We start from the raw sequence: 19180 nt of genomic DNA, 5'->3' as shown, positions 1-19180 counted from the left end.
GGAGACAACAAGGATAAGAGTATCCAGCCTGTCAACCAGCCGGCTGTTGATAGTAGATCACAGGATCAATCACCTTGCACAAAAAGTCACGCTTCTGCAGAAAAAAGCACGGACTGATGGGCCCGCAGGGTTCCTAGGTCCTTTTCCTTCACTAGGCACTATATAAGAGCTGCGTAAATTGCTGGCGCTATATAAATCCTGAATAATAATAATAGGCAAAATAAAACTGATGACTGCTTAGCAGGCTGGAGGGTTGCTGTCCAAGAGACCGCCCCCTGGGCGGAACTAAAGAGTTCTGAGTGTTGTATTAGAACTAATGCCTAGTATTCTCCTAGTGGTGGGCATAACAACCCAATGGCTAAGAGAGGAGCTGTGTCGGTTGGTGAATATAAAAAATTTCTGAGAGGTCATAATTAACAAGTGAGATCCAAAATGATTCCACTTAAAGGGTAAGTTCACCTTTACAGAAAAATCTGTAAAAGGTGAACTTACACATGACCCCCTCTTCACCACCCCCCCACCCCATTCCCGCTGACCTGGAGATCGGCGATATCCGGCTATGAGCCCTGGTATAGCCGTGTCACTGGCCCGAGGCTTAGAAATCCCCCGCAGCTTAATCTCCAAAACTTACCCCTTCAGGAGATACATTTAGGCACATTCTAATTGGTCGGCGCTGACCAATCAGAACCAGCGTAGCCCGTCCTGTCAACGGGGGAGAAGAGGAGAGAAAGCCAAGGAGATTTGTAAGCCCCGGATTGGTGACCCGGCTATACCAGGGCTCTTAGCGGGATATCGTTGTGCTCCAGATCAGCGGGACTGGGGGAGGGGGGGGGTGAGGAGGGGGTCCTGTGTAAGTTCACCTTACAGATTTTTCTGTAAAGGTGAACTTACACTTTAAGAACTCATAACTGAACATTCCATCAGCATGGGAAAAGTCAGCTCTTTCCCTTGGATCCACCAATGCTCCTTTCAATACAGAAAATAATGTCCTTATCCTGCTGGATCACCACTCCAACTCTGACAGTGGGAATATCTTTTCCTCCCTGCAACTGAAAGCTCTTATAACAGCCGGAGTGCGGCTGTCCAGAGTTTATTCGTTTTCCATATACTTATAACAGGCGCATGGCTCTCAGGCTGAGGAGGAGTTTTTCAATCCTTGAAGGTTCAGGCAGTGTGGCCAAGAGAAGAATCCAAACTCCTCATCAACATCTTGAAAGCTCAGAGCCGCCAACTTGTCCCTCCAGCACCAATGCAGTCAGCCAATGACACAGTGGCATATATGAACCATTAATGGGACATGAGAAGCTCTGAGGGACACAAACTATATGCTCTCACTGAAAGAAATTCACTCTTTTTTACACAGTAACATTTGTAGATACAAGGTGACCCTGTCTTATCTGTCCACAGTGCTGAACTGTGAATAAAGAACAGGCTTGGCCCGTCGTGGTGAGCATACCGCTGAAGGGGTCTTCATGAACTGGATTTCATAGCGATAGACCACGGCTCTGGACTTCTATAGCACACTGCGGCTAACTTAATGTGTTGCACCAGATGCCAAGGTGAGAGCCCCAGACAGGATCCACTGCCAAAGCAACATTATAGACCTTCTTACAGTGCGAGGTCTGGATACGTCGCTCAAGGTTTTCTCAAGATTGGGCTGATCCAGATACACTGCCTCTATGTAGGCATTAAAAGACATTGAGGTTTAATTGAAGAATATGAAGATAAAATAATAGAATTCCAACACCTACAGACATTAGCAAAAAACAGAGGGCTCACAGGGTGGGGTAGGGTTGGCGTCCCAATGGGTTGAGTCCCCAAAAGCTTTGCCAGTGTCAAATCACCTGAAGGTACAAGCCGATAATCATGGTGTATTAACCACTTTCAGACCGAACCAATTTGCTGGTCAAAGACCAGACCACTTTTGGCGATTCGGCACTGCGTCGCTTTAACTGACAATTGCGCGGTCGTGCGACGTGGCTCCCAAACAAAATTGACGTCCTTTTTTTTCCCACAAATAGAGCTTTCTTTTGGTGGTATTTGATCACCCCTGCGTTTTTTATTTTTTGCGCTATAAACAAAAATAGAGCGACAATTTTGAAAAAAACTCATTATTTTTACTTTTTGTTATAATAAATATCCCCCAAAAATATATAAAAAAACATTTTTTTCCCTCAGTTTAGGCCGATACGTATTCTACATATTTTTGGTAAAAAAAAATCGCAATAAGCGATTATTGATTGGTTTGCGCAAAAGTTATAGCGTTTACAAAATAGGGATAGTTTTATAGCATTTTTATTAATAATTTTTTATTATTTTTGTTTTACTAGTAATGGCGGCGATCAGCGATTTTTATTGTGACTGCGACATTGTGGAGTTCCCATCGGACATTTTTGGGACCATTGTCATTTATACATTAATCACTGCTATATAAATGCAGTGATTCCTGTGTAAATGACACTGGCAGTGAAGGGGTTAACCAGTGGGTGGCAGTGTAGGGGTTAAGTGTTCCTAGGGGTGTGTTACTAACTGTGGGGGGGTTGGGCTTTCATTTAGTGAACACTGATCTCTGCTCCAATCACATGGAGCAGAGATCAGCGTCACTAGTTGCTAGGCAGAATGGAGAAATGTTGTTTACAACGGCATTTCTTCATTCGGCCGCTCCGTGAGACGACTCACGGAGGTCCCGACCAGCGCGGGAGCGCGCCGCCGGCGGCACGCTCCCGATGGCAGGGAGGCAAATTTAAAGGGACGTACATGTACGCCCATTTGCCTGCCCGTGCCATTCTGTCGACGTACATCGTCGTGCGCTGGTCGGCAAGTGGTTAAACAGTGCCTGTGTCCTGTAATGTACGATTAAGGCAATACCATTGTAACATTTTTAACCTACATAATTTGTCAAGCATACTGTATCTTAATTTTTTCACATGCCCCTTCATATTTTATATACAGTACATATTGGTTTGTAAACGTAAAGTTTTTTTCAATTTTGAAGAGAATACACAAATGAAAATATAGTAGCATCACACACAAGTAGTAAATATCAGCCCCCACAGCACATATAAGGGGTAATGTTTTAATTTATTTTTCTTTTTTTCCACAATATATATTTACTATATCATTCCCTGTATAAAAAAAAGAAACAACAATGTATTATACATGACATATTTTGCTTTACAGAAAATAAAACACCCAAAACTAAGGTCTGGAAATTCAGTTTCAAGTGATGTACCAGCTTCCTACTGCATAAATACAAAGATTGCAGCAAGTGCTAAACAGTTTAATGTTAAACCTAGAAGCAATGTTGTAAGTGTAGATGTGTAATTATGACCCAAGGTCAACAAAGCAAGTATATATACATACATACATACAAGCCCAAATAAAATGGGGTGAATGGCTGCAGTCATTCTAAATGATAGGGCCACACGCCATTGTAAGATCTGTGCTCATTGCGGCATGGTGGAAAGCACATTTTATTGTTTTTAAAGACAATACTTTGCTGTGCAAACTTTCTAGAACAAGATAACATTTTGCGTAAAGACTACTAGGGCAACTGTATAAAACTGGAAGAAAGGAAAATGGATGTATTGCTGATAGAAGCCAATTAGATGCTTGCCTTCATTTTTAAACCTGCAGTATAAAAATTATAGCAATACTCTGACTGGCAAGGACCAATGCCTCCATTTCCCAGTACCTACAGCTTTATGATATAGCCCGCTTGATGGTGCCACACAAGCCTCACCTCTTGAAGGTGGGTGAAAAGACTTAGACTTCTGTTTTGCTTCTCCTTTTACAACCAAAGGGATTAACCATACTATTTTTGACACATGCTAAACAGCATACCCTGTTTACTCACAGATAATGGATAAGTCACTGGATGCTCTACCAGGCTGAGCAACTGCATTGGAGGAGGCCAATCCCCTAAGCTAACTTTGCAGGCCTGACACTCAGTAACACAATCACAATAAATCTTACTTACTGAAAGGCAAAAAAGTTTTAAACTTTAATGTTCTTATCATTTACTCTTAGTTTGCTCAAGGCAGCATAAAAAATAAGCCATGAAGGGAAAGGTCAGCATCATTAGGAACAAGTGACACCAAACAACCCACATGTATGATTATGGGTTGGTGCCACAGTATATACAGTGAAGTTACATCTGCAAATTTGCAACCATGGAAAAAACATGCAGTGATTGCACAAAAGTCTGTTTCTTTATTTCACTAATACTCCTTCAGCAGAACATTCCATAGGTTGGGAAAAGGGGGTGGCATGTTAAGTGCTATCAGCACATAACCTGATGCATCAGGGAGAAAGATATGGCAAGGGAGCCTTTGGTAGGATCCTAACCAATCTGGTAACAGTTCTTCTATGGCCATGCATGCAGCTGCTCTGCACTGCTAGGTCGGTGTGCAATAAACTGGAATGTGTATATATCTTAAGTGCATATGAACACACGTACATACATATACAATGTACACAGACATACGTCATCACGCTTACAAGTTAGCTTTGATAACAAACCAATGCAATGTAGCAAAGCACCAGGTGGAAATATCCCCTGAGTAAAGAGCTGAATAATCCAATCTTCTGCAAGGTCCAGGACTTTCTACTTCTTCATGAGCAGCGGCATGCCACAAACTGAACAAAACCAATGGACCCTCAACTGAAGATTATGGAGTCTTTTTAAGGCTTTTCATACTATGGACGTTTCTTTCCAGTCGCAGGATTTCACTAGGTGCTTCCAAGCATTCAGATTGGCCGTGGGGATTGTGTCATTTTCAGACTTTCCATATTGATATGTTTACCACAAAGACACTTTTACTCGCTGTCAGAGAGCGTTTCATACTGGGAGCAAAGCAGTGGTTTTGGCTCTTCATCCCGGGCTCTCTGCGGGGTTAATGAGTTGCTCTGCGGAATGGTGGTTGAAGATGGTGGAGCCACAAGGCTGTTAGGGAGCCTGATTGTTAATGGGTTGAATGGAAATGGCGTTGACCCTGCAGTAGACAGTAAAGTCAGTATCAGATTATATTGCTTCTCTGGAATTTATGAGATTATGTACAAGACTAAAATCAAATTAAATACTTACATAGTAAATAATTTGTCAATTTTATAAAACACATTCAGGTACTAATCGGATTTACCCATTTTATTGTAATGCTGTTTATATATGAATATACTAAAAGGTATTTAGTCTATGGCAGATCCCATCATCCATGTTTGATATAGATATTATAAAACACACTTTTTATACCATCATTATTAATTACATTTATGTATAATTAGAAAAAATGTAAAATGATAAATTGGATTTTTCCTATAGCTTACCTGTAAAATCCTTTTCTTGGAGTTCATCACGGGACACAGACAGCCATAGTATTTACTATGTGGGTTACACGCCACCTATAGGTGAATGGACACTGGCAGATGAAACAGGAAGTTCTCCCCTATATAATCCCTCCTACACAGGAAGTACCTCATTTTTGAAGCAAAAGCAATGAATGTCCCAAAAAAATGGGAGGGACCTCGGTGTCCCATGATGAAGTCCAAGAAAAGGATTTTACAAGTAAGCTGTAGCAAAAATCCAATTTTCTTTATAGTAGATCACGGGACACCGAGCAGCCATAGTAATTACCATGTGGGATGTCCTAAGGCAGTGCCCTTGAGGTTAGGCAGACACAATCACAGAAACTACCACCTGATAAGGACTTATTCTGCTGCCCATAACATACTGTGGCCAAAGCAGTATCCTCAGTGGCTTTGATATCCATCTGACAAAATCCTGTGACTGTATGAACCAAAGACCATGTAGTGGCCTTAGAATCCTGAGCCACTGACACCTGATGGCACAAGATGCACCCACACACCTGGTAGCGAGCGCTTCCAAAAAGGGGTTGGGACCTTGCCCTGTCAAGCTATAGGCTTGAATAATTACCTGGCGGATCCAACAAAAATAGTTAACTTGGATGACTTCTGTCCATCCTGGGTTCTACTGGCAGCACAAACTGGGATTCCTGACCTGTGCCGACAACCTGACCACCTAAACTACCTGAGGAGTATGCAGCGAGTAATCCTGACCACCTAAACTACCTCCAGAGTATGCAGCGATCTTACTCCTGCCAACTGAGGATTAGAAAAGAAGGCAAGACATTGTTCTGATTCAAGTGGATGCAACATCACCTTATGATGCAAGACCAAGAACGGCCACTTGCATGAAAGAGCCACCAGCTCTGCCACTCGGTAAAGTGAAAGCAACCAAAGAAGTCATCTTCCGTGATAAAGGACTAACAGAGTCTCCCAATTGGTTCATGAAGTATGTATGAATTATGAACCAAGGAGTGAGAAAACAGCTTCTGGAGAAAAATGGATAGGGACAAAATCTGACCCTTAGCCCAGGTTCACACTGAGCTTCGGGAATAAAGCTGTGTGAGTTTAGCCAAACTCGCACGATTTCACTCCCACGTGTCAGTCCTGATTTAAGCTGCAATTTCAGAGACCTCTGTGCAGGTTTCTGCACAGATGTCAATGTAAAGTGCCACCCAAAATCACAAATAGTACAGAAACCTTTTGAAATCAGTGCGGCACCGCTAATGCAGAGTTGCACCGATTAGGAAGTGCAACTGCTGCCGATTTTACATGCGGTTTGACATGTCAAATCATACCAATGTGAACCAGGGCTTACTGGTACTTAAGGCCAATCTCCCTTCACTCATTAATTCATTCCCAATTAGAAAAAGGAAAGAAACTCCCACTCACATATCTGGGGGTGCCATTTCCTGGCTTTGCTTCAGGCATAAAAGATTGAAGCTACCTGAAGACTACTTCAAGGGGCTCAACTGTGCGGAGATACAGCCCACTGGACCGGGGATGTCCAAGAAGCAACCCCTGCAAGACTCGCTATGTCAGTGTACCAAGCCCTCCTGGGCCAATTCTGCTAACACTATTATCAGAGTTACCACTTCCCGGGTCCTCGCAAAAGAGAAGTCGAAACAGAGGGAGAGTGTCACTTAGGGAGAACTGGTCCTTAAGGTGTTACCAGTGCATCTACCACTATTGCCAGTGGGGACTCTCATCCCAGACCTGTCCCAACTTGTAGAACTTGGAATCTAGTAGATCCACTTGCAGAGTTCCCCAACATTGGGCAATTGCCAAAAAACATCTCAGGATGTAGAAAATGCATTGTCCCGGCATTAGTTGCTGATGACTGGAAAACCTCCCTGCCACTATTCTATACCTAGAATATGTGCTGGCGGTAGAGAGAGCACTTGTTGCGCCATCCCAGACAGAATGTGGTTCATCCTTCTGAGCCGCACGACCCACTGGTGCCACCCTGATGGTTGATATATATGCCACTGCAGAGGCATTTCCGGATTGAACCTAAATCTGGTTTGTCCCATAATCCAGAGCAAGGTATACTGGCACAAAGTTTCAAGAAATTGATGGGCAGTACTCTCTCCTGTGGAGACCAAAGTCCACTGAACTGTAGCCAGCTTCAAACCAACTAGAGAGGCTGACAACAGTGGTCATCTTCCTAACCCCTGAAAGGAAGAATTTCACCTTCTCCAATTTTAGCTCTGCAACACAGCAACGGCAACAGAGCCTTCTGGCAAACCAATGAAAATTGAAGATACAGGCAGAAAGAATGATCCTCTGCAAAAGACCTGGAGTAGGACTGTACATAGGGAACATGCTTTGATCTAGATATAAACTCCACATGCAGAATGTATTGACGGGAAATCTGGAACCGACTGCTTCCTGAGCAAAGGTTATTGATAGGGTTGCACCGATACGGATATCGGTATCAGTTCCGATACCAAGCATTTGCACAAGTACTTGTACTCGTGCAAATGCTCCAATACTTGACCCGATACCTGCACCCTCAGTGTAGCAGGGGAGCCGGGCAGCCTCACAAATGATTGGTGTGGCCAGGTACAAGCACTGCCCTCCCTGTATACCTTTAAATAAAGCAGCTGACGGACGCTTCTCCTCTCCCTCCTGCAGCTTTCAGCTGCTTTATTAAAAGGTAGAGAGGGAGATTGGTGCTTGTAACTGCCCCCACAGGTTGTCTAGACTCACCCCCGTGTCATCCTGCTGCTCCCCCCAGAGTCTGCTCTGGTCCCCCTTCTTACTCCTCTGGTCCCTCTCCATGCCCCTCCAGTCCGCTCCCACCCCCCCGTCCTGGATCTGTCAAGATGGAGAGCGGAGGAAGGAGCCGGTAAAATATGTAATTTACCGGCTCCTTCCTTTTCTGAATACACTGTCCATTCATAACAAACATCATAATCTGTGTTTACGATGCTTCAGTTTATGAATGGACAGTAGCCTCTGTCTCCTGTCCACTCATCTTCAGTGCATGCTGAGTCTGCAGAAAAAGGGACTAGGGAATCTGTGTTCTCAGTCCCTTTCCCTGTCTCAAAGGGGAGATGTCATATCTCACCAAAGCCCCCCAACAAGGCTGATAGAAAATAAAGAATTTTAATAAAAAATATTTAAAAGGTTAAATTGTAAAAATAAATAATAAAAATAAACACTGACACCGTCCATTACCCAAAAAATAAAATAAATTGTTAAAAATAAAAAAACTACTGACACAGTCCATGCCTCATCAGTGCTGCATATTAGTGTCACTGTCACATGGCATAAAAAAAAAAAAAAGTTTTACTCGGTCTTAAAAAAGTGGCATCGGTGCAACCCTAGTTATTGCGGTATACAGAGATTGACACCCCTTGCGTATTTAGTAAGCCCAGCACCAGGGCTAGGAGCTTTGTGAACCCTCGGAAGCTGTGGCCAGCCAGGACAGTCACAAAAAAAAACAAAAAAAAACCTTCTACTGCAATTGCAGAAATATTTGATGAGCCTGGAAAAAAACGGCACATGAAGATAAGCATTATTGATGACTTAGGACCCCGAAAACTACCTCTTGCAGAGAGGTCATTACTGAACAGATCAAGCTCATCTGAAACAGAAGGATGCCCAGCGGCTTGAGATCTTTTAGACCTCTTGTCCCCATTTAGTTTTGTAACTGCTATCATTCGAGTGTTTCACAATAATGAGCCCACAGCTTCTGCTCCAATAGCCAAACCAAGGCAAAGACTGTCTTGTGGCAGACCCAGACAGTCAACAAAAAGGTGTACTTAACCTACCAAGTTTTCTGGCCTGAGACACTCTCAAAACCCAGCAGCCTCAGATGCCTCCCTCACTTAGGAAGGGAAAGCTTATAGCACCTGGCAGTTTCCCATCTAAGGACTAATCAGGCATGTTTAGGGTGATGCGGCCTTTGTCCATTGCAGTTCTGTTAAACTCTCCTAATGACCTAATGTGTCAAGAATCACTAAAGTGCCAAACATAACAGTGGCTCGGATACACCAGACGCCACTGGTCCAACAGGAGACTGAACATCGACAGATCACTGGACCCGAGGGCGGTGTAACTGCCTCACTCGGCCACCTCTCCCTTCTGGAGTAATTTAGCTGGTCTAACAGGTAAATAATGTAGCGCCTATATTAGCCAAAACCTAACACGCAGTTCCCAGGAATGCAGGCCTAAAACAACGTTATTCTACTGCTACACAACCCTGAAGGTATGCAAGTATGTAGGTACCTAGGTATGCAAACATGTAGCTATAAAAATATTCTTGCTTTTCATGTATTATGTATGCAGTTTAATACAAATAAGCACATACTTATACAGTTTAATGCAAAAGAAAAATAAACATGCATTTATAGAATATGCGTTTATGCAAACATGCAACATGTAACATGCATCTTATGCAAACATTTATGCACACATGAGCAAACACATGTCTTATGCACACATGTACAAACATGTATAAACATGCATCTTTATGCAAACATGTATAAACATGCATCTTTATGCAAACATGTATAAACATGCATCTTTATGCAAACTTGCGTTTAATCAAACATGCCCCTGCTCAACTGCACCTAGTCTCATACAAGTTTTGCAGGATTAGCCAAGCACACAGGCATTCAATGCAGCCTCTATGATGCTTTAAAACAGCCTTAAAATGAGTTCCTGCAGACAAAATGCACGCTATTCTGGAGACAACTCCTTAAAAGTGCAGTGATACTCATATAGGGGTGTATCAACAGACAGGATTAAGTAGTAAGTAGACCTTTATGCAGTATATTATTATTATACAGGATCTATATAGCGCCGACCATGATTTGTCTAGTCACATAGCTCTCCCGTAGAACGCTCACATTTCATTATGTAGCCATGAGCTGAAGCTACTTTCAGAGGCCTTGTAGATCCTTCAGCTCACATGGTCAACCAGAAAAAAATAAATGGCTGCCCTTCTATACAGGAGTAGGCCATACAGATCGAATCTGCACCCTCTAGTGGCTGGAGGAAACACTGCAGCAAAATAATCCTGAGAAGTACACAGAGCATGAACAGCACACTGGGAGAAAAAACAGCTTTTTTTTCTTTTTAAGAGAAACTACAAAATGCAGACCTACTAGTCCTGCTGTAGGACTCTGAACATAACAGGTGTCCAACCTTCACCCATCACGGCGGCTTCATCATAGAAGACCTTCAGAGACTGAACCCCCCTTAATCTGAGGTCCAGTCCCCTGGACCTGTATAGCACCCTGCAGGAAAGCACCCTGGTCCGAACAAACACTGCACGGGTCCAGCGCCGTAAGGCTGCATTACAGGCAAACCTTGAGGAATCTTCTATCCTATCCAATGAGGCTCGGGTACCATCCATCTTGGCCGACAGCATTTTCGCATGGATCTGATAGAAGTCCTTGATTCTCAGTAGAACCGTTCCAGACCTCCAATTATGCTCCAAGAGCACATGTATCACATCAGTGACCACCACCTTACAGACACTGGCGAAAAAACAGAGGCACTTCCTGTGTAGGAGGGGTTATATATAGGGGAGGACTTCCTATTTGATCTGCCAGTGTCCATTCACCTACAGGTGGCGTATAACCCACATAGTAATTACTATGGCTGCTCTGTGTCCCATGATGTGATGTATAAAGAAAAATATTTTTAAAAATACACACATCTTCTGCACCCTGATGTACACTGAGAACCTCCTGCATATGTTAAGAGAGACAAAGTCACTTTGTCCATTTACGGTAAAGTGACAGTAACTGTGAAAAGCCCCACCCATTGATAATAACCTCTCCAGTGAACTGAAACCCTGTTCTGCAGAGATCATCATGAATTATGAACTAGGTTACAAATAAGGCCGCATTCACTTCTTACTGTTCCGTGAATGCAGGGTGAAGCGCAAGTCTCTGCTTGCGTTTCGGGAAACGCATAAAAAAAGGTGGCAAAATGCACATTGCGCATGCAGTGCCATTATTTCTTAACAGCACCCAAACATAGGTAGCTGTCCCCAGATTTGTGGCACAGAAAAATGTGTTTGGCTCAGTGCCAAAAAAAGGTGTGGTCACACAATTTAAAAGAGAAGTATTATATTTTATCATCCAATTCTCCGCTATTTTAGAATATATCTACATTTTTGGATTTGGTAGGGAAACCACATACGCTACATTTTACACTGTTTAAACAGCCTTTTAAGTTTGTAATGGACCCTGTCTAGAATAATGCCATGATACTTCTATGATGTTCATAGACATAATAGCATAAGTCCAGCATGTAGGCATGATCCATTGTTCTCTGGTTTTGCATGCTTGGATTATAGAGTAGTAGCAGGAGAGGCTTCCTGTTAGGTGCCTCCAGCACCACTTTACGAGAAGAAAAAATAGGATTTTTATATACAGCTTACCTGTAAAATCCTTTTCTTGAGAGTACATCACGGGACACAGTAGCTCATTACATAATGGGTTATATAGTCACCTCTGGTGATTGGACACTGGTTAACCCCAATTAAGGAGAATTCCTCCCCTATATAACCCCTCCCTTATGGGAGGCACCTCAGTTTTGTAGCAAAGCAATAGGAAACTATGTAAAACCCAAGAGGGACAGGAGCCCTGTGTCCCGTGATGTACTCTCAAGAAAAGGATTTTACAGGTAAGCTGTATATAAAAATCCTATTTTCTTGATCATACATGACGGGACACAGGAGCTCATTACATAGTGGGATGTACCAAAGCAATGCTCAGATTGAGGGGAGGGAGACACAGATCATAATTATAGACCGCCATGGGCCGGAGGACCTAAACTGCAGCCTGCAGTACACTGTGCCCAAAGGCGATATCCTCTTGCCCTCTGACATCCACCTGGTAGAATCTGGTGAATGTGTGGACTGATGACCAAGTTGCAGCCTTACAGATCTGAGCCAGGGAGGCCTGGTGATGCACTGCCCAAGAAGCACTTACAGCCCTAGTAGAGTGCGCTTTCACTTGAAAAGTAGGGATTTTCCCTCTAACACTATAGGCCTGAGAAATAATCTGTCTGATCCACCTTGAGAGAGTGGATTTTGATGCTGCCTGGCCCTTCCTAGGGCCTTCCGGCAAAATAAATAAGCAATCAGTTTTCCTTATCTGAGCCGTTGCTTGAAGATAGATAATGATTGCCCTAACCACATCCAAAGTGTGCAAGGATTCTTCATCTGCGGACTGTGGGTCCGGAAAAAAGGATTGTAGGATTACATCTTGATTCAAATGGAATCCCGAAACCACCTTGGGTAGAAAGGACCTGTTGGGGCGCATGACCACCCGGTCCTTATGAACAATTAGATACGGCTCTTTGCTGGAGAGAGCTGCTAGTTCTGACACTCTTCTAGCCGTGGAAATGGCTACCAAGAAAACCAATTTTTTGGTCAAAAGAACTAATGAAGTCAGATGCAAAGGTTCAAAAGGTTGCCCCTGCAAAGCCGAGAGAACCAAATTTAGATCCCATGGGCATACCGGAGGTTCGACTGGCGGCCTTATCCGCATAGCCCCCTGGATGAAAGCCCGCACCAGGGAATGCGATGCAAGTGGCTTCTGGAAAAATACTGACAAGGCCGAAATCTGCACCTTGATAGTGCTTACGGCCAAATTCATTTCTAGGCCTGACTGGAGAAAGGCCAAGATCCTGCTAATGACATACTTTCTAGGATGCCATCCCCTGAGTTCACACCAGGAAACATATGCCCTCCAGATTTTGTAGTAAATAAGCCTGGAGGCCGGCTTTCTGGCATTAACCAGAGTAGAAAGGACTTGCCCCGAAAGCCCACGGTCTCTCAGAATGTGGGTCTCAGCAGCCAAACCGTCAAATTCAGACTGTGCAAAGCAGGATGGTAGATTGGACCATGTGAGAGCAGATCTGGCCGGAGAGGGAGGATCCATGGCCTGCCTAAGGCCAACTTCATGATCTCTGCGTACCAAGGTAGCCTGGGCCAAGCCGGGGCTACCAAAAGGACCGACTTTGTTTCCCTCTTGACTCTTCCCAGGAACCGTGACAGAAGCGGGCACGGGGGGGGGGAAGCATAAATCAGATTGTACTGATCCCAGGGAACTGTCAGAGCATCTGACCCCTGAGCAAGTGTATCTCTTGTTCTTGACACAAATTTGTCCAGTTTTCTGTTGAACCTGGACGCAAACAGATCTACGTCCCCCACCTGCGACATATGTCCAAAAACACATCGGGGTGCAGAGCCCATTCTCCTGGGCACAACTGCTGGCGGCTCAGAAAATCCGCCTGCCAATTTTCCACTCCTGGAATGAAGACTGCAGAAAGGCATGGAACATGCTTTTCTGCCCAGGCGAAAAGGCGATTCACCTCTTTTTGCGCTACCAGACTCCTGGTACCGCCCTGGTGATTGATATAGGCCACTGCTGTGGCACTGTCGGACTGAACCCGAACAGGGAGACCCCGTAGTCTGGAAGACCACCTTATGAGAGCCATATAAACTGCCCGGATCTCCAAGACATTTATGGGCAATAGCCTCTCGATCGCAGACCATTTCCCCTGCGAGCATGTCTCCTCTAACACTGCTCCCTCCCCAGCCTGTCAGGCTGGCATTTGTCGTAATAACCTTCCATGGAAGAGGAAGAAAGGTTTTGCCTTTCAGCAAATTCTTGGTTTGTAACCACCAGACGAGACTTCTGTGTGTCCCTGGGGATAGACGCATAGGAAGATCCAAGGATTGGGGCTTCCTGTTCCAGGCCGCAAGGATGCATCTTTGCAGAGGCCTTGAGTGGAACTGGGCAAATGGGACGGCCTAGAAGGAGGCGACCATTTTCCCTAACAGTCTCATGCATATTACCGAATGGGGGAAGATCTCCTGCCCAGAATTAGGCGCACCAGATCCCCGATGGCCAAGGCTTTTGGCCTTGGAAGAAACATCTTGCCCTGAGCGGTGTCGATAAACATACCCAGGTATTCCAACCTGGTAGCAGGCTGTAGGGACGACTTTTCTAGGTTTATAATCCAACCTAGGCGTTCCAGGTGTTCTAGTGTTCTGGAAACACTGTGGTTCAGGAATGCTACTGTTTTCTCCATGAGAAGCAAGTCGTCTAGATAAGCCATGACGGCTATACCCTGAGCTCTTAGGTTTGCCAAGAGAGGGTCCAGAATCTTTGTGAAGACTCGAGGGGCCGTAGCAAGCCCGAACGGCAAGGCCACAAATTGAAAATGGCGCCGCTCTACCGCGAACCTTAGATACCTTTGGTGTGCGGGAAAAATTGGCAAATGGAGATATGCATCCTTGATGTCTATTGATGCCATAAACTCTCCCCCTTGCAGGGAGGAGACCACAGTGCGAATTGACTGCATTCGCAAGGACCGGATGCGTAAAAAACTGGTTCAAATCCTTCAGATCCAGGATAGGTCTGACACTTCCATTTGGCTTCGGAACGGTGAAGAGATTCGAGTAAAACCCTGAGCCCTGTTCTTTTGGGTCCACTTCTACTATCACCCCTTGGGATAGTAAGTGATCCAAGGCCAGAAATAGCGTTTTTTGCTTTACTGGATCCCTGGGGATCCTTGACCTTAGAAAGCGAGAAGGTGGAATCTCCTGAAACTCTAGCTTGTAGCCCAGAGACACCGAAGAGATCACCCACTTGTCCCGGATCTCTTCCCGCTAGACTTCCGCAAACTGCCGAAGCCTTCCCCCCACTCGGCCGGGCGGGGGTGCCCCTTCACAAGGAAGCTTTTGGGCTCTGCTTGGCAGGCTTCCACCCCTAAGTCTTTTTCTGCCCTTGGGCCCGACCCTGAGCCTTTCCTGTAGAGGAGGGTTGAGAAGGCCGTCGCCACTGCTTAGAGCTTGATGCTCCGGGAGAGAGAGAACGCCTAAATGATGGACGTTTGCTCTTTTTGACTGGAAGGAGAGTAGATTTACCCCCTGAAATTTTTTGGACGAATTTGTCTAATTCTTCTCCAAACAGACGTTCCCCTTTAAACGGGAACCCAATTCAAATGCTTCTTGCACGATAGCTCAGCTGCCCAATTCTTTAGCCATAGGGCCCTTCGCATGTGTACCAACAGGAGAGATAAACGAGATGCTTGTTGAACAGAATCCAAAATCGCATCAATCATGAAACACAGAATTTGAGGTATTTCTGCATAATTCTCCACTTCCTCACTGGGAAGGAGGCCAAGCATCCGCTTAACCTGTTCCTTGAGGAACTGACACAACCCCACGGCTGCGACTGTAGGTTGCACTACAGCGCCAGTCATGAAAAGAAGGCTTTTAATAATGTTTCTAACCTCTTATCAGTTGGATCTTTAAATACCTGAGCATTATCCAACGGACAGGTCAAGTTTTTATTCACACAAGAAACAGCCGCATCGACAGATGGGACCCCCCATTTCTTGGTGAAACTTTCCTCCAGAGGATAATGCATAGAAAACCTTTTAGGAGGAGTAAACAGTTTAATCGGGATGTCCCCAATCCTCATACATCAATTTATCCATTAAGGGATGAATTGGGAAGGAAAAAGCAGTCTGTGGGATTTTTCTGACTCCTAGGGAGGAAACAGAGGACGTAGCGACTTCAGCAGCAGGCATTCTGAATGTGGTACGCACCAATTTAGTATAATACTGCGCCTGTTTTCTGAGCGCCTGGGAGGAGGGGACTCTCTCCTCTTCCTCTGATTCCTCCGACTGCTCAAGATCCCTGTCCCAAGATAGGGATCTCTCCTCATTGTCAGAAGAATCATCTGAGAGAGGAATCTCAGCAGAGGGAGGGGATCTACCCCTTTTCCTGCTATTTTTCAGGGAAGCAGAAATAAAATCCATGATTCTCCCTTCAAAACCCTCCAATGTAGCCCTAAGGTCCTCAGTGACATATTGGGAGGAGGAGCGACGTCCTGACGCCACCAGCTCGCGTTGTTTGTTTGCGGAAGTATTGGGCGCGAATCGAGACCGGCCGGCTCGGATTTGCTTAACGAACGTTTTAAACATTATTTCTGTAAGTGCGCATTTGTCTCTTACGTCAGATTAAAATTTACTTGGGTTTTACACTATTGTGAGTTTTTATTACCTTCTATGTAAACCGGTGAGAGGGAGTGTATTTGGAGGCGAACTGGTTCCAGAATTCCTTTGTATCCATTTGTGAAAACCCTGGACCCTGGGGAATCAGTCATCCGCTCTGCATGGTTCTCTGTAATAAGGAACCATACACCTTCGGTAAGCGGCAGTAATATCTGTGGTGGAGGTTGTGCACGGTTCACGTTCGTTTTGGAGATTTATGCTGTCACCATATCACCGTGGAATATTTTGAAAATAGATATTTTTCATGGACTTTATGAACACTTTAATATTCAATGTTATGATTTCTTTCACTTATATTGATGTGTTATTAATGTTTTAAGGCAATTGGTCATTGGATGTCACATTGCTCCTTTCTTTGAATGTTCACATCATATTAGGATAATTCATTATTATGTATGGTGTCTTCACTGTCAATATTGATATATATTTGTTACCTAAAATAATTCTATCCTCTGGGATTAACTAAATAGTTATTTCCCATTTTATGAACAATATTGAGGTATATTTGCTGTCTTCATAGATTCAGCACTTATTATTTTTATGTGATTGCTCAAATTTCCTTGCACTTAAAACTTTTCCGCATAGGATTGATAAATTATTAAGTTAAAGTTATTGGAGTTTTTCACACAGGTGTATTTTTTGTTTTTTTGTGTAGTAACTTTTTTTAGCGCAACCCACCCTTTTTTTCCCTTTATGCCAAATGTAGTATAACATTTGGGTTGCTGCTTTTTCCTAGTTTTTTATTTGATAAGCGTGGTTTTTCCTCTTTTTTACCTCAGTGACATATACCGGGGCTGGGACATTAGGAGAGGCTGCAAAACCTGACAGGGGCACTGACTCGTCCTGTGAGGCTGGCTCCAGTCTTGCAGGGGGGGAATGGTAACTTACAGGCATTTTTAGAACCCCTGGACCTAGGCGGTGATTTACCAGTGCCTTTGTTACCTCCCCCTGAGACCCTCTTACGAGGAGACATAGTCCCAAGCTACAAAGCAGAGGTACTAGTACAAAGTGCAATCACTGTTGTGCTAAAAGTCTCACAATAACATATATATGCTTAATACTGCACAACCTGATGCTGCGTAGGTGTCTAAGGTTTGCCTGGATCCAATCCCCTGGGATGCTTACTGCCCACAGCTCCTGTGTCTCTCACTTGCAGTCCCCTGACGCTCTGGGCTTTTAAAACTGCCGCCTGGCGCCTGCCCAGTACAGCGCCGTGCACACCAACGTGCACGGCTCACAACCACACTCCCCCCTCCTCCATTAGCCCGGGAGTGCACGCGCGTGCACGAGGACTGCCGGAATCCGGGGGGGGGGGGGAAGGAGTCTCATCAGAGCTGCGTGGGACCCCCAGACTATGAGGGACCCCTGTATTACCTTGTTGTGGCAGGGACTGCAGTGGAGACGTGAGACCTCTGGAGAACCAGGCTTCACTGAGCGTGTATACTGAAAGGCATGTAAGTATGCATCAGGCTGCTCTTACTCCCTGTAGTGGTGGAAACCAGGTAAGACATACAACTACTCACAATGAAGAAATCCATCATATAATTATATATATAGGATTAACTTCCCTTACCTGTCCTCGCCACAGGAATTGCTGAAACAGACCAATTCCAGCCTTCACCCATCACGGCGAGCAGTGTTAGCCAACCTTCAGGTTTATCTGGGGCTCTTTCTCAGAAGAGCCTCCTACCTGGACCTTGTAAAAGACTCTGCCAGAAACTTTCGTGCGCTCTGTGTAAACAGTACACCAAGTCTGGTTTTCCCAGAGCCCAGTCTTCCAACAGGAGAGGACTTGCAGGCCAAACCTTATTTCTTCGGTTGACGAGGCCCGGGTACCATACCATCTTGGGAGTCAAATATCGGCCCGAGATATGGATCTGGTTTGTTGTAGCCCTTAGGCCCCCGCAGGGACCTACACAGAGCTTTCTTCATAGCACATGTTTTACGTGACCAACCACCATTGACACTGGCGAAAAAACTGAGGTGCCTCCCATATGGGAGGGGTTATATAGGGGAGGAATTCTCCTTAATTGGGGTTAACCAATGTCCAATCACCAGAGGTGACTATATAACCCACTATGTAATGAGTTCCTGTGTCCCATGATGTATGATCAAGAAAGAACGATTAAACAAGGTTCTGTAACCGACCTTATTATGATTTTCCCAAATAAACAGTTGTGTCTTTAACATTAGGGTACATGCACACTGGCCTTAAAAAAATGCCAGTTCTTTTGGCAGCTCATATAGAGCATTTTTGTACAGAAAAAAAACCTATCTGGTTTGCATTTTTGAGAACGTTTTTTCTGCAGAAAAAAAAAAAACAATGAATGCTTCTACAGACTCCAAAACACTGCCAAGAACTGCTAAACGCTGGTGTCCAGTGTTTTTTCTTAGGCCCCTTTCACACGGACGATCCGTTCAGGTCCGCCTGTCAGTTTTTCAGGCGGACCTGAACAGATGCTCTATAGAGGTCTATGGAGCGTCGGATGTCAGCGGTGACAAGTCCGCTGACATCTGACCCGCTCCGATCTGAAAAAGTGTGACGGAGGAAAAAGCTATTTTTCCATCAGTCATCGGATCGGGTGACGACGGACACTGCGGTCCTTCGTCACACGATCTCCTATAGGGGAGAGCGGCGCTGTGACAGGTCCGTCCCTGCGCAGTGTGCAGAGACAGACCTGTCATCTTCCTGCTCAGCGGAGATCACTCCGCCGATCCCCGCTGAGTAAGTGGATATCAGCACTGATCCGCCCCGTGTGAA

General features: G+C 44.8%; 1 protein-coding gene across 18 annotated transcripts in view; it reads right to left on the bottom strand.

Moving 5' to 3' along the window:
• Positions 1 to 3062: 3062 nt before the first annotated feature.
• NCOR2 (nuclear receptor corepressor 2) overlaps positions 3063 to 19180 on the bottom strand; it is a 640543-nt gene continuing 624425 nt past the window's right edge. For all 18 annotated transcript variants that reach the window (XM_077461835.1, XM_077461842.1, XM_077461827.1 and 15 more), the window contains one exon: positions 3063 to 4994. In XM_077461835.1, the coding sequence (XP_077317961.1) occupies positions 4819 to 4994 (176 nt within the window). In that variant the 3' untranslated portion in view covers positions 3063 to 4818. The remainder of the gene's footprint in view (positions 4995 to 19180) is intronic.

This window comes from Lithobates pipiens, unplaced genomic scaffold (genome assembly GCF_037356315.1).
Source record: "Lithobates pipiens isolate NorthernLeopardFrog02 unplaced genomic scaffold, aLitPip1_a1.2 Scaffold_3, whole genome shotgun sequence".
In the NCBI taxonomy this organism is placed as follows: domain Eukaryota; kingdom Metazoa; phylum Chordata; class Amphibia; order Anura; family Ranidae; genus Lithobates; species Lithobates pipiens.
This window is presented reverse-complemented; position numbering and strand designations above follow the sequence as displayed.